Source organism: Amblyomma mixtum, chromosome 2 (assembly GCF_055824585.1).
Source record: "Amblyomma mixtum isolate Tamu chromosome 2, ASM5582458v1, whole genome shotgun sequence".
Classification (NCBI taxonomy): domain Eukaryota; kingdom Metazoa; phylum Arthropoda; class Arachnida; order Ixodida; family Ixodidae; genus Amblyomma; species Amblyomma mixtum.
In genome coordinates, this window is record NC_143013.1 from 106,839,138 (window position 1) to 106,852,376 (window position 13,239).

At 49.5% G+C, this 13,239-nt stretch overlaps 1 protein-coding gene across 1 annotated transcript in view; it reads right to left on the bottom strand.

The window, feature by feature from the left end:
• The window catches only part of milt (trafficking kinesin-binding protein milt), a 30,894-nt gene that overhangs the window by 10,360 nt on the left and 7,295 nt on the right, over positions 1–13,239 (bottom strand). The window contains exons 5-12 of the mRNA XM_089572334.1: positions 11,881–11,959; positions 11,050–11,128; positions 9,861–9,991; positions 8,464–8,786; positions 5,058–5,132; positions 3,198–3,337; positions 2,378–2,515; positions 865–934 (exon numbers count right to left, since the gene is read on the bottom strand). Coding sequence (XP_089428460.1) covers positions 865–934; positions 2,378–2,515; positions 3,198–3,337; positions 5,058–5,132; positions 8,464–8,786; positions 9,861–9,991; positions 11,050–11,128; positions 11,881–11,959 — 1,035 coding nt within the window. The remainder of the gene's footprint in view (positions 1–864; positions 935–2,377; positions 2,516–3,197; positions 3,338–5,057; positions 5,133–8,463; positions 8,787–9,860; positions 9,992–11,049; positions 11,129–11,880; positions 11,960–13,239) is intronic.

Here is a 13,239-nt window from a genome sequence, read left to right on the forward strand (position 1 = left end):
AAACAGTGTCAACAGAGCAGGTGCTTCTCAGTTCAGTGGAAAGCAATGGCACCACAACGAAGAAGAGGTAACTGATATCAAGGAGATACACAGCCAGACCTTGGCCTTGGACTCAATGGCGCATTTCTTAAAGGACTATAGACACCTATTTTTTGTTGTGTTTTCTTCTCTAAAATGATGCATTAGACATTAGAATATACTGCATGAATCACCATGTGGTATTTGCCCATGAATGCTAAATAATTTATAATTGAATTTCTTCTCTCATGCTGTGACATGTAGTTGACATTTACGTCGCATAAGGCACGAAAAAAACCTGGAATATAAATGCTGATACAAAGTTTTAATAGCTAACCTAAGTGTGAACTACACGGCACAGCCATCGTTCGGTTGATGACACCGAAACAGCGTTGAGAAGAAATTCAATTATGAATTATTTAGTGGCCATAGGCGAATATCATGTGGTGATGCATGTGTTCTAGTGTCTAACGCATAACGCAAGTGAAAATTTGGTGTGTATAGTCCTTTAAGTGCATCAGCAATGAAGCACACCTACATCAATCTCCCCAATTTTTAGTGCTATGGCTTCCAACTTGCCTTCCCCTTCCTTTAGTAATGCCACATCAGCACTAAACAGTCTGTAAGCTGTCTTCGATGCCTGCACTTTGCGAGTTGCCTATGATCAGTGACGTGGTGTAGTGTGAATGGTGTGCACTAGGTTGTTAAAATAGCCGCGAGAGTGCTGTGCTTGCTGAGCTAATGTGTGGGAAGCACAGCATCGCCAGGTCAAGACCATGAGCATGCAGGCACACCAAGGCCGGCAAGTGATTCCCGATCTCTGACCACAAGATCGAAGGCACTCACCGAAGCGCCACGCCATCTGGAAGCCCACGGCCAGCGTTTCCGGCCAAGCCCTTGTGGTCCATCTCGTCCTCTGCACACAAGGGGGGAGGAGGGAGACACCACTGAGCTCGAGTGTTTTAAAAAAAGGCACAGGTCATATGGATAATGTGCATTACAGGACAGTATATAGTTGAGGCGTTTTTAAATCGCACCACATCAGCACCACTGATGTATCGCAGGAACTACTGCATTGCAGTAAACCCTCATTGACTCAAGGTAAAAAAAATTTCGACACAAACGGAGTTTTGAGATATGCGATGTACAAGGGCGATGCAAAAAAAAAAGCAAACAAATTGGAGCCTAGGTGCTCCGTGGTTCGCATTTCTTTTCATCATACTTTTACTTCAGTGTTAGCAAAAAGACACTAACGTCGTTTTCTTACCACCCAGCTAAAAGCACGATGAAAAGAAATTCCAAACGTGGAGAGCGTAGGCGTTGTTTACATTTCTTTCCATCGCGATAATACATACTCTAATTATTTAAGCCACCTATCTAGCACTCCTTTCCAGTGCAAACTCTGTAAAGTAAACTATTTGAGAATATCCGAAACTTTGCTATTTCCTTCGATCCACAGTCTGCACCATCACTATTTCAATATCCTATACATTTAGAAATTATGAACTGCCTGTTCATTGAACTGGTGGCAAAAATCTGGACATTTTCGAACAGCAGTACCTCTGCACATGTTACATGAGTTAACTCGCTCTTTGCTCACAGAATAGACTCACTAGAAGCGGCAAAAACCAGCGCGTGGTAACGCCAGGCCTAGCATAAAATCAATGCGTTGATACGCTGATTGCCATCGAGAGCCGGCGCGGCCGCTGCAAGCTTGCGGGTCATAAAACAAAGTGTACCACCATGCGGCACGTCACTGTGTCGTGCCACGATATAGCCGACAACTGCCTGTGTCCAATACTGGTAGCGATCCTCTCGTTTTAGATGACTATGATAAGAAACGCGGCGCGCACGGAAGTGGCCCGGCATGCAGTTGCAGTCCGCGTATGTAGCCTGCGGTTGTTTTGCGGCAACCACTTTGATCGTTCTCGACTTTCATCAGCCAGAATCTAGAAACTGCGCACCTTAGACCGCAGAGGACAAGAAAAACTCAGGGGAACAATTCGGGGGAAACACTCGTCTCTTCCTCGTAGCAGTATTAGTTGATGAAGACGATCTGCAATGCACAGCGTGAGAGTGTGTTGCAGTTTAACACGCGACGTGATCGGCTGTGGCGATAACCTAATGCTCTCAAGCAGTGGCCGGCGAAGCTGATCTGTGCGTGCCACTGCGGGTTTGAATCCCAGTCGTGGCAATATTTAATTAATTGATTTATTTATGGTTTACTCCAGGTCACCCTCAAGGTCGAGCTTCACACAAACCAGTGAGCAGGACTGACTAACCTCGCATAGTAGTGCTTTTGTACCAAAAGAAAACGAAAACACTGAAAATGAACTGACGCAGAGAAACCGACGAGTACCTGGCAAGAGGTGCGGAGGCTCCAGAGGTGGCTGCACTGGTAGGCCACCCTTCAGCCTGACCCCCGACCCTTGGTCCTCAAAGAGGTCGCTGAGTCCAGGTGTCGCCAGGCGCTGCCACTGCTTCAGCGTCTCCGAACCTGTACAGCATCGACGAGCACCGCACAGCTACAGGCACCACTTTCCCTTCCATACTAGCTCAGCACCTGCTCTATGTGCGGTCGTGGGAAAAGCAAAGTTTGCTCTGACCTGATTCCTGAAGAAGTTAGCGCAAAAAACGGACAAGGGACAGAAAGAAAGGACACATAAGACATTCACGACAAACGCTTGTCGTGAATGTCTTATGTGTCCTTTCTTTTTGTTCCTTGTCCCTTATTTGCGCTAACTTCTTCAGAAAATGCATCACCAACAAGCCCGGCAGCTTGCTCTCCTGATCTGACCTGATGACGTGAGCACTTAAATGTCTATTGTGGTCACTGCAGATGCGCCGGTACATAAAGAGTGCATGTAACTTGTTTGACTGAGAGCAGCTGCTGGAGACCTCAAGTTTACCTTGAGATATCCTTGAAAAATGTTTCGACAATCTGGGGAAAAAAATTCACCAAACTTTAACACTCGTGGCAACGCAAATTTCAGCGACAGCTGGGGCAGTGCAAACTGCTGATGCCAGTCAGACCATTCGGTACCTCTGGGTGCGGTATATCAGTTGTCATTACACACCGCACCGGCACCTTTTTCTGCCTCTAGGAAAATGCGGCCGCTGAGGCCGAGATTTCGCGACTTTGCCGACAGCACTGCCGAGAGGAGCGGGAGTGCACCCACCCTCCAGAGGCTTGACCATGAGGAGCTTGTCCGAGAGGCGGAAGGGCCGTGCCGTGGCACCCCCCCAGAGGCCCGGCAGGAGCCTTCGGCTGGAGCCCCGGCGCTCCTTGCGAGGACTCAGGCCCAGGCTGCTGAGCGAGCTGCGTGCAGTCAAGTGGGGGGAGGCACCTGGTGAAGCTCTAGACATGAAATGAACACTGGGCACAAGTACAGGGCCGATCGAACGGCCCCGCCAGGTTTTGCGATGCATAAGGTGACTAGCGTCAGCATGCGCCAAACACACGGGCGGGTCTCTTTAGTGCTGTAACAGCAATGTTTCGATAGGAACCCACCCAAAGTTGTCACGAAGCACTGTAAAGTGGTCACGCATTTCCTTATTGGCAGAGTGATGATGGAGGCTGTTACTGAACAGCCATGGTGCACCACACTGCCAGCAAAAACGCACCAACACGGCTGACATAACAAAAGAGGAGCAAGGGTTCCGGGTACAACTCGAGTGATATTGTAGCGTGCGACGCGGAATAGAACACCGGAGCAGAGACGAAAAACTGCGGCAGTCCCTCAGTGGTCCAAGCGCGCATGCAAGAGACAACCAACTTCTTCCTCTACTAGTGCATGCTCTACTTTTGTTTCTTCGAAGGCATGCATCAGTATTAACCTTCCCACACTCTTGTGACCTGAAGACAAAGCGCTGGCAGTACAATTCCACAGCAATCGCGGTGCTCTCAACCTGACGCAGCCTGCTTGGCATTCGGGCATTGGTTTCGCTGCACTGCAAGCCCCGTGATGGGCACAAATTCGGCTGCAAACGTGAGATGGGAAAACTAACCTGCTCCACAAGAGAACACGTGGGCTTTGCTGAGTGCGACACTGTTGTGTAGGCAGACTACTGAGGTTTTTGCTTCTGCCATCCACTTAATACACAGGTTCTAATAAAATGGGAATTGTAAGCGACAAAAGCAGTTGCCGTGAAATAGCACACATGGTTTGCAGCTTCGCCCATTCTATACTAGAGTGAAACCCAATTCATGCGTTTTTCACCGGACCGGGAAAAAAAATGTAACTGCCGGGAAAACGCTACAGTGAGGAAAGCTCCAAAAATGAATGAAAACAGAAAACTCTGCAGCTCTGCCTTGAAACAATTTCTGCAAAGTGAGCTTAGGACTTAAAAAAAATCAAGACTGGTGGACTGCCGTTCCTTTTGCTCGCTTGAAAGCACCACGCGTTTCTCAATAGCCTGGAGGTCCAGAGCCGTGGCGGCTCCTCCAAAGCTTGGATCTGCCAACTCCCCGTGTGGCTCGTGCTCCTCGTCGCCATCGCAGTCAGCGGCTTCAGTCACGACCCGAGTTCGCAACGATCTCAGCGATGCTTTGGCTCATTCCAGGGCCTTTGTACTGCGGACGCAATGCAGTCAACGGGTTCGCTTTGCATCTAGACTTAGTCCAAATCTGTGCATTAATCGGCAACATGCTGATGGCAGTTTAGCCATCCTATGCCGAGCTCGTGAAAGTGGTCGCCGCCCGTCATTTGTGTACACGACGCGTGCCAAGGTTTAGTTGTCAGAAGCTTCAGAACATGTACAAAACCACAGATTCCTTCTTCCAGCATTTTGGCAAGTTAAAGTGATTTTTTCGGACTGCCCGATTTTTCAGAAGTTTTCGAGGTCCCTAGGGAGTTCAAGATATCAGCTGTTGACTGTATTTGCGCACCCCTAATTTTAACTGCAATGCTGCCATTACTGCCGAGACAATTAATGACAGACTGGAGACAGACAGCGACAAACAGCGACAGAAACATCGCCAACAACTGACAATTCTATGCGGGCAGGCCGCACGAAGCAGTGAAAACTGTGGCACTTACGAGTACTGACTGTCGTTGCAGTCGGACTCTTCAGACTCCTCCGACTGAGACCAAGGGCTGCAGGCAGGCTTGAAACTGTCACAGTAGAAAAGAAAGAAAGAAAGAGAAGAAAATTAAGGTGCGCACCAATGGCCAAATGGTGCCCCATGAGGAACACCCAAGGACATTTTCTGTTTGCGCACTATTTGTGCACAGGCAACTCTGCAAAAATTTTTCGATTCTCTACAGCAGACAAAACCGCACCATCAGGACGTCCTGTTCGAAACTCTAACCTGCACACGACCAAACTGCACCACTGGCTCTTCTTCCTAAACATTACTACAATGAACCCAGTGGTTTATGAAGTAATTTCATGGGCAAAAAAAAAAGGGTTAACAATTCGAAAGGAGCGCTATTGCATTGTACTCTTAAAGGTTTCCTGGCATATGGTATAGGAGGTATTCACATGACGTCATCCGCAAGGGGCGCTAGCGGCCGGCGCGGCATTCGCCATGTTGGTGGTCGCGCGCGCGGCCGCCGCAGCCAGCCGCAGCGTTTGAATAGCTGGTGATAGGTGAAATGTGAGTGTATTTCGCGTCTCGCCGCACGTAATTTCTGTCCGACCCGTGCCGCCGCGTGACTGAGTGAATATTCCGTGAACTGTGCGAAGCAGAAAAGAGCGGGCACGCTCAGAAGGTTCTACTTTGTGAAAAGGTCGACCCCCCGTAGGAATGCGGAGGCACCGGCATGGTGTGCGACGTATACAAGACTGCTGCCGCGCGTTGAATTCACCGGTATCGAGGCCCACCTTGTGCACGGCTTAAGTTTGCTGGCAGGGCAAGGAATTAAAGGATATAAACCTATGAGAGGGTGCAATTACTTGACAAGCGGGTGAGTCCAAGAGTCGTGCTGTGGGTGCCGACGTCCGCGGTGCCGACGGCCGAAGTGCCGTTTTTGAAGAGGTGAGTAATTCGAAGGGTCTGTTCACTTAGCTGTAGCTTAACTTGTCATCTCTACCTGCTGAAAGTGACGTGTTACAACTGAATCTAGCGGAATGGCTGCACACTGCGTTGCTGCGAAAACGGTCTACGAAGCAGCGCTACGTAGCTAACTGCAAAACATTCTCGCTGTGTCTGCCGTTCGTGCTGCGAGCGCATGGCAGTATTTGTTTGGCCGTTCTGTCGGGTAAATAAGGCAGCTATGACGCTTTGCCTTTCTGCTGAAAGACCGTACGTCTGAGAAGCGTCAGCAGTTCGCGGACTACAGCTAGGCGCTTGAATTATCAATTTCTGCGGTGGCAGTTCTGGAATTTCAGTAATTAATTGTGCTGTTTATCCATGATGTGCCCTGCATGACTAGCTGACAGTTATCAACTGATATTAAAAACTGCAAGTCGTGTACGTTCTTGCGTGCAGCGCAGCCAGCCAGTTTTGCTGCCGAGTTGAGGCAGCTCGGTTATATCACGGCGCAGAAGAATTCTGCTGCAAACTTCATGCACAATACGCGCTCCACAAAGATAAGTGGTCGCTGACGTATTCAACAACGTACAAATATACTCCGGATCACTAACAGTTCAGGCCGGGTACCTCACGGCGCACCGTGACACTGCGCGAGCTGGCCTGAAACGACCGCAAACATGGCGCGCCTGCCGCGACGACGCTCGCGCCGTCTGGTAGCGCGGCCTCAGTGAATACCTCCTATAAGGGGGTTGGGGGGGGTCAACTTACATTCAAATCGACTTACAATCGCATAAATACAATAATTTAGCTATACACCCGCGAAAATTGTGGGTCACTGCAGAATTAGGGCCAGAGAAACATCACCGCCAAAATAGCTAGAGTAGTGCTGAAGTGGCACTACGCATCTTCTACAACTGGTCCAAACTGGTATGCTTCAATGTTCACCAAATGGAATCGCAATAAAAAGGAGGAACGACTCCACTCCCTTACACAGCATTATTAGTGTTGCGGGATGCTTTCACCGGCACAGACTGTGTCAAATGTGGTGGTAGCACGGGTTAGCTGGGAAAAATGAGCTTGTCCATGCCGAAGTTTACTGCGTTTAATAAGCACACGAGGACATCCTTGAGGATGGGAAAGGAAAAGAAATAAAAATAAAGTCACCCTGCCTGCACCACCTAGAGTGCATAGAGACAGTGTAATGCAGGCCTAGTGGCTCATTTTGCTGCTGGCCACACAGCCGAGGGCAAAACGGTAAGCCTAAATCCCATGCCACCAGCTGCTGCCAGTGCAAGCACCACTTCAGAGCACCTCTCTGCAATATTATTTCGTCACCCGTTTGTGCACAATTACGCCCGTGGAAAAGAGCTCCCCTGCTGTGATCATCTCACACCAAGAGATACACTCGCAATGATGGTGACTAGATTTGAATGGCTCAGTTGGCATTAACCGCAACTGGCCAAAGAGTGCCATGACCAATGCTAGAGGTTCAACCTTAGAAGCTACAAGGGGATAATGATGGTTGGTTTGGTTGGTTGGTTTATGGGGTTTAACGTCCCAAAGCAACTCAGGCTATGAGAGACGCCGTAGTGGAGGGCTCCGGAAATTTCTACCACCTGGGGTTCTGGGAATGTGTAAGCTGAACGGAAATAAGGTGTAGAGAGCGGATGTTCCAAAAATGAATATGAAAGATTTTAACGCGACAGCGTTAAGGGCCCCGTGTCGCAGAAAAGCCGGTGTCGTCGGTGGCGGTGTTTGCCGTGAGCGAAAAATGCCACAAGCTATAATAAATAAAACCGAGTAGGAAATTGGTCGAGTTGGAGTCCGGAGTGCGAGACGAGCACGCTAACCACTCCGCCACGTCAGCTCGATGGTTTGGAATGAACAAAGGCGCGTCTAGTGAATACAGTGTTGTCTTAGAAGGGTGCTTTAGAGACATGTACGGGGGTGTATATTAGTAATTATGAGCATGGAAATTACAGAAGTTGCAGTTAAGCGAGTAGCAAAAGTACGTTTCCGCTGCTTTTCCTCTTCGCTTGGCGCGCACGTAGCACCATCAGGCGGTGCCCACTAAAACCACTTCCTCCTCCTCCTCCTCGCAATGTATACACCGCTGCTCCAACAGATAGCGCGCGATGGCAGCGCCTCCCTCTTGTCTCATTCGGCTGCAGTGGGGCCATGCTGGGACGCAGGAATCACGCGGTGAGCGGCAAACAACGCAGCACACATCCAAGGCGAGTTCACCACGAAGCTTGCAGCTTGCTGCCCGTTTGGTCGGCGTGGAAGCTATGCTGGCATTCGTGCCACCGGGCTTGTCGAGAACGATGTGCCGACGAACGCTATCGCGTCATACCCTCAAGGCGGAGCTTGAATGTCTCCTCCAATTTCCCCACTTGCATTAAAGAGACAAGAAGAAGACAGAATGCTTTCAGCAGCACTACGCGGGTGACAGATGAAGAGGCACTAACGATGGCAGCCCATCGGGCCCCCCAGTGCAGCTGCCAATCGGCGTCTGGTCCCTCTGGTCGGCAAGGCAGGCCTGCAGCTCGGAGCCCAGGGAGGGTGGGTTGCTGGTGCTGGCAGCTGCGCGGCCACCCCAGATGGTGCTGTGGCGGGTGGCCAAGGTGGGCTCCTCGTCCTGCCGCTGCCGCAGCTGTGCCTGCAGCTCCAGGAAGGCCTCCTTGAGGTCCAGGTAGCGGGAGCGGGCCTCCAGGAGCTCTTCCGACTGCTGCTCCTGCAGCCCCCGGCTCAGCGCAAGCTGCGCCCGCAGCTCGTCCGCCTCCGCACGCAGCTGCATTCATCGGTGTATACAAGCATGACAGTCTTCAGAATCGCAATTGAAACTAACCCAAACTGCGTACAGTGCCACACTCCAGAGACTATTGGGCACCATCTTTGTGAGTGCCTGAACTACAATTATGAGAGGAGAACATTGGAAGCGACTACGAGACAACTGGACTCTCGCCCTCTCTCTGAAGAAATTCTTCCAGGCACCAGGGCGAAACATTCTGATTGGTGCTGTGCGACAAAGGCCGTGCTCAGGTTTTTGTGTGAAACAGGCCTGGATACTCGTCTGTGACCGCCTGTGCACTACATACATGGTTTACACTGTTTACACGGTATACGCTTGTGTTTTCATGGAGCCGCTACTCCAATATGTGTTAATGACATGTGTCGATGTGTGTGTTGAAGACGTGTTTCACGTGCATCTACTCACCGTGATGAGAGTGCCAGCCAGTGTGTGCGTGCGTGCGTGCGCGCGCGCGTGTGTGTGTGTGTGTGTGGACATCACTCATGGAACTCATTGTATTATGCCGTCATCAACTTTCATTCGCACTTTCCTTTTCCTCCTCTTCCCTTTCCCCAGTGTGGAGTAGCAGGCCAGGGCCATGCTACCACCGGCCGAACTCTCCACCTTTTCCTCTCATTAAAATTCCCTTCTCTCTCTCTCTTTCAAAAGGCCTCGCTGTGGTACTCCATCGACAGACACAAACAAATGCTACAGCCCACAGACCCCCCCGGATTCCAGGCGGTCTTTTGTATGCTGTCTCTACAGTGAACCTTCGGTTTAGAATTACGGCTATCAGTGGCAACTAAGTCAATTCCAAGAGTGTTAGACAAACGTACTGGACACTAAAAACAGTGTAGCAGGGGCTGGCAAAGGACAAGACGGAGTGATGACCTTAAAAGAAGCCCAGAAGAATTGGGTACAGGACAGGGTAGTTGGAAATCATCTGCCGCCGTGTAGGAGCAAACGTAATAACAATGCCGATAACAATAATGGACGTAATAACCACAGCAATACGTAATGACAAAATCGCCCAACAGAACTGGCAAAGCATTCAAAATGTGCAGCTGCACTTACCGACTGCGCATATCGCTGCATGTCGCTGAGCTGCGCGTTGAGAGTTAGGATCTCCTGTTGCTGCCGCAGGTTGACCTCCGTCCGCCGGCACAGCTCTTCTTGCAAGTGGCTGGACTCCTTGGTGACATCCGCTGCGGGAATAAAGAAGAATGACGACCTCGAGATAATATGGTGCAGGGATGACAAAAGACGAAATGAGAGAGAACTAAAGAGAATGGTAATCCCAGGTTGCTGGCCTGCATTGTCTTGTGTGTGCATTTCGACTTTTTCACTTTCCTTCAACAAGTTTCCCAAAATGAATCAATGCCATATGCTCAACTGTCTATTTTATTTTCAATATGAGAACAAAGAACGGCATCCTGTAACAACACGCATGTAAAAGAAATTAACGTGCACGTAAAAGATATTAATGCAAAAATGAAAACACAGTGGCATAAAATTTGAAGCTAATGCCACTGAGAAGACACAAAAATCGCGGTAATGTGCTGCATGACATGCAGAGCTTAGCCAATGTTATCGATGCTGCCCGCGGAACACAAACAAACCAGAAGCTCGCAACTTGTTACGGTTGAAAAACTATTCTCCCCCCATACCTCTGTATCGTTTAAGCCTGAACAGGCCTGAGCTGCAAAGCCCCACAGCCTTGTACCGTACTAGCAGAAGACATAGGTTGACGATAAAGTTCTTGCACCACAGTTAAGCAACGTAGAAGGACATATTGCAGAGTTAGATGTGACGTGGTCCTGCAGTTACTGCGTAAAAGGGTAGTTCATCCATTGCAGGTCAAAAATGCTATGCCATTCCCTAGCTATTCCACGGAGCTGTAGTTTTTGAGACAAGAGAGTAAGGTGGTTTCTTCAAAACTTAGAATCAGAGAAGAAAATAGCCCCAAGCACTTGCATAGCACATGAACTGCAGCTGAAGTGCATTGTAACTAATAAAAAAAAAAAACTAGAAGTAAAAAGTTCCGCATTTTGACACTGACTCATGGCCGCATCTTCACGATTAGTGCCGAACTTCACTAGCAGCTTTCTTTTGTTTACGCGACAAGGTGTCGACAGATCTAAGACAGACACCAGGTCAGCACTGGAACGGCACACTTTCTATAGTGACACGTCATCCCATTTCTCTTTGCACTGCCCCAGCGCAATACACTACAGTACAGACACAGTGAAGATTTCACACGCACATAGTTGCCGGACGCAGTCCCGAATGAGCTGCAGCTCCTTCTTCTCCTCTTCCTCCAAGTGGCTCAGCTGACTCTGGGACTGTCGGGGAGGTAAACAACGCAAAAGACCCAAGTAAGCCACAAGCAAGACGATAGAGCATCACTGCACGAAATAAAATTCTCAGTCGGAGGTTCCTGACCCTTCCCGCACACACCCTCCCTCGGTCTGCCTGGCTGTAGGTGCCCTGGAAAACCTTAGAAAACCCTGTAGGTGCCCTGGAAAACACCGCACACCGTCTTCACAGTAAATTCTGCAAATTTCGAACCTTGGAGCGTAGGTGGCGAGCAACGCCTACCAGTATATTGCTGAAACTTGACAAGTACAGAGTGGTATAGGGCGGAGCGATGGGCACACCTGCAGCGCACTAGCACAGACCTTCTCGTTGGTCCTGCACGAACTGCTGACTGATGGATCTTTTCTTCGTTATTTTGTTTTCACAGGGCAGACATTGAGTTGAGATAGCTTAATTTTTTTCAAAAAAACATATTGAAATAAGCAGCGACAAACACACAACACGGCAGGATTTCACTAATTCAAACTTCCAGTTTACTTGCACTGATGCTTTGGCCCTGTCAACGTCAAGTGTATTAAAGAGGCTCTCCCTATTCGGATAAGTCGACCGTACCTGCTGAGGCTCATCGAGTAGCAAAGATCACTTCAGCCTGAAAGAATATTTTTCAACATGCGAAACCAAGTTAACACAGGTTTGCTGCAAAAGCAAGGGAACGGAGCAATCTGAACGGCTGCTTGTGATGCCACACGAGCGACTGAGTTTTTCAAAGCCATCTCACCTCGGCCTTCAGCTGGCAGTTCTCTTGCTCCAGCTCGTGGATCTTGCGCGTCAACGTGCTCACAGGAACGTCATCACCCCTGCAGGAGGCAACAACGAAACTCGAAATGCTGCCCTTGGTCACTGCTCAGAGGACTTTAAAACTACCCAGCTGGCTGCATGCCGTACAGGGTCTGAAATCACATGCTGTCCCTTTTTTTCCCTCTCGCACCTCAATCCTTCCACACCTCTCCATGCACCTTTCCTCAGCATCAGCAGTGATGTTCAATGCGGTGACCGAAAATTCCCTCAAATAGACCCGAAATTCCCTATTTCAGGCCCTTTTTCCCTGCATCCGGTTTTAAAACTCCATCAATCTGGTAAAAGCGAAACAATTTTGGTTCTTAAAGTTCTTTGTAACTCGGTAAGAATTTCCTTTTCGACAAATATTACCAATTGAGTTCCCCTGTCTGAGAAAGGAAAAAGTTCTTCTCAAGGAAAGTTCTTCTGGTCGTGTCAGATCCCTGTGCTGCAAAAATGCCATCCAACTGTTTAGGCACCAATTCAACGCACAGCTATACGTCACACCTATGCGAGGCTTCATCCCTCGGAGGCAATGCGCGGTATATGATTCGGGATGCCATGCAGGAAGTGAGAGCGCAGGCAGTGCCAATGCAAATAAGCCACTATCACCGCTTGCAGCCTAGTTTGGGCAGTTTCTTTGCCTGTGCCACAAGTCTTTTTCACTGCTTCCCTTTCTCATCAGCTGCCACCTTCTTTCCATTATTTTCAGCCACTCTCACTCTCTCATCGCCAGCTCACACCGTGCGCTTCACCTGAATGGCCTAAGATGGTTGAAAAGGTGGCTTCCCTGCGCAGCTTATGAGCCTGGTGGTTGAGCTCAAATATAATTTGAAAAGCAGCAAAAAAAAGAAAAAAACACAGTCAAACTACACCTTGGTTTTGACTTGACTCGGGGTGCGTTGTGAAGTGGACAAGTTTAGGAAAAAAAAAAAAAATGGCAGTGGCTTAGCTCTGGCTAAGCCTGGATATACAAGCGAAAAGCTGCAGTTATGCTTTGTTTGAGCTATCGGAGTTCGCGCACAATGCACTGGGAGCACCACGATAGCTGTGCAGATTATGAGCCAACTCTCTCGCTACCACTTCTGGGTCTTCTTTTCTTCCTTCCATGGCGAATGTCTGCGCCTCTTCTACGGCTGCCGCCGCCGCCCACGCGTGCGTTCTCGCAACGCCTTGCAAAAGAACCTTCTCTTGGGACGGCGGTGGAGACCGCGCAGCAGTGGCAATGGCAAGGGGTAAATCGGTGGCGAGGAGAAGTGGTGATGGTGCGTGCGCCGCGGCGCGCAGCCTCTTCTATGGC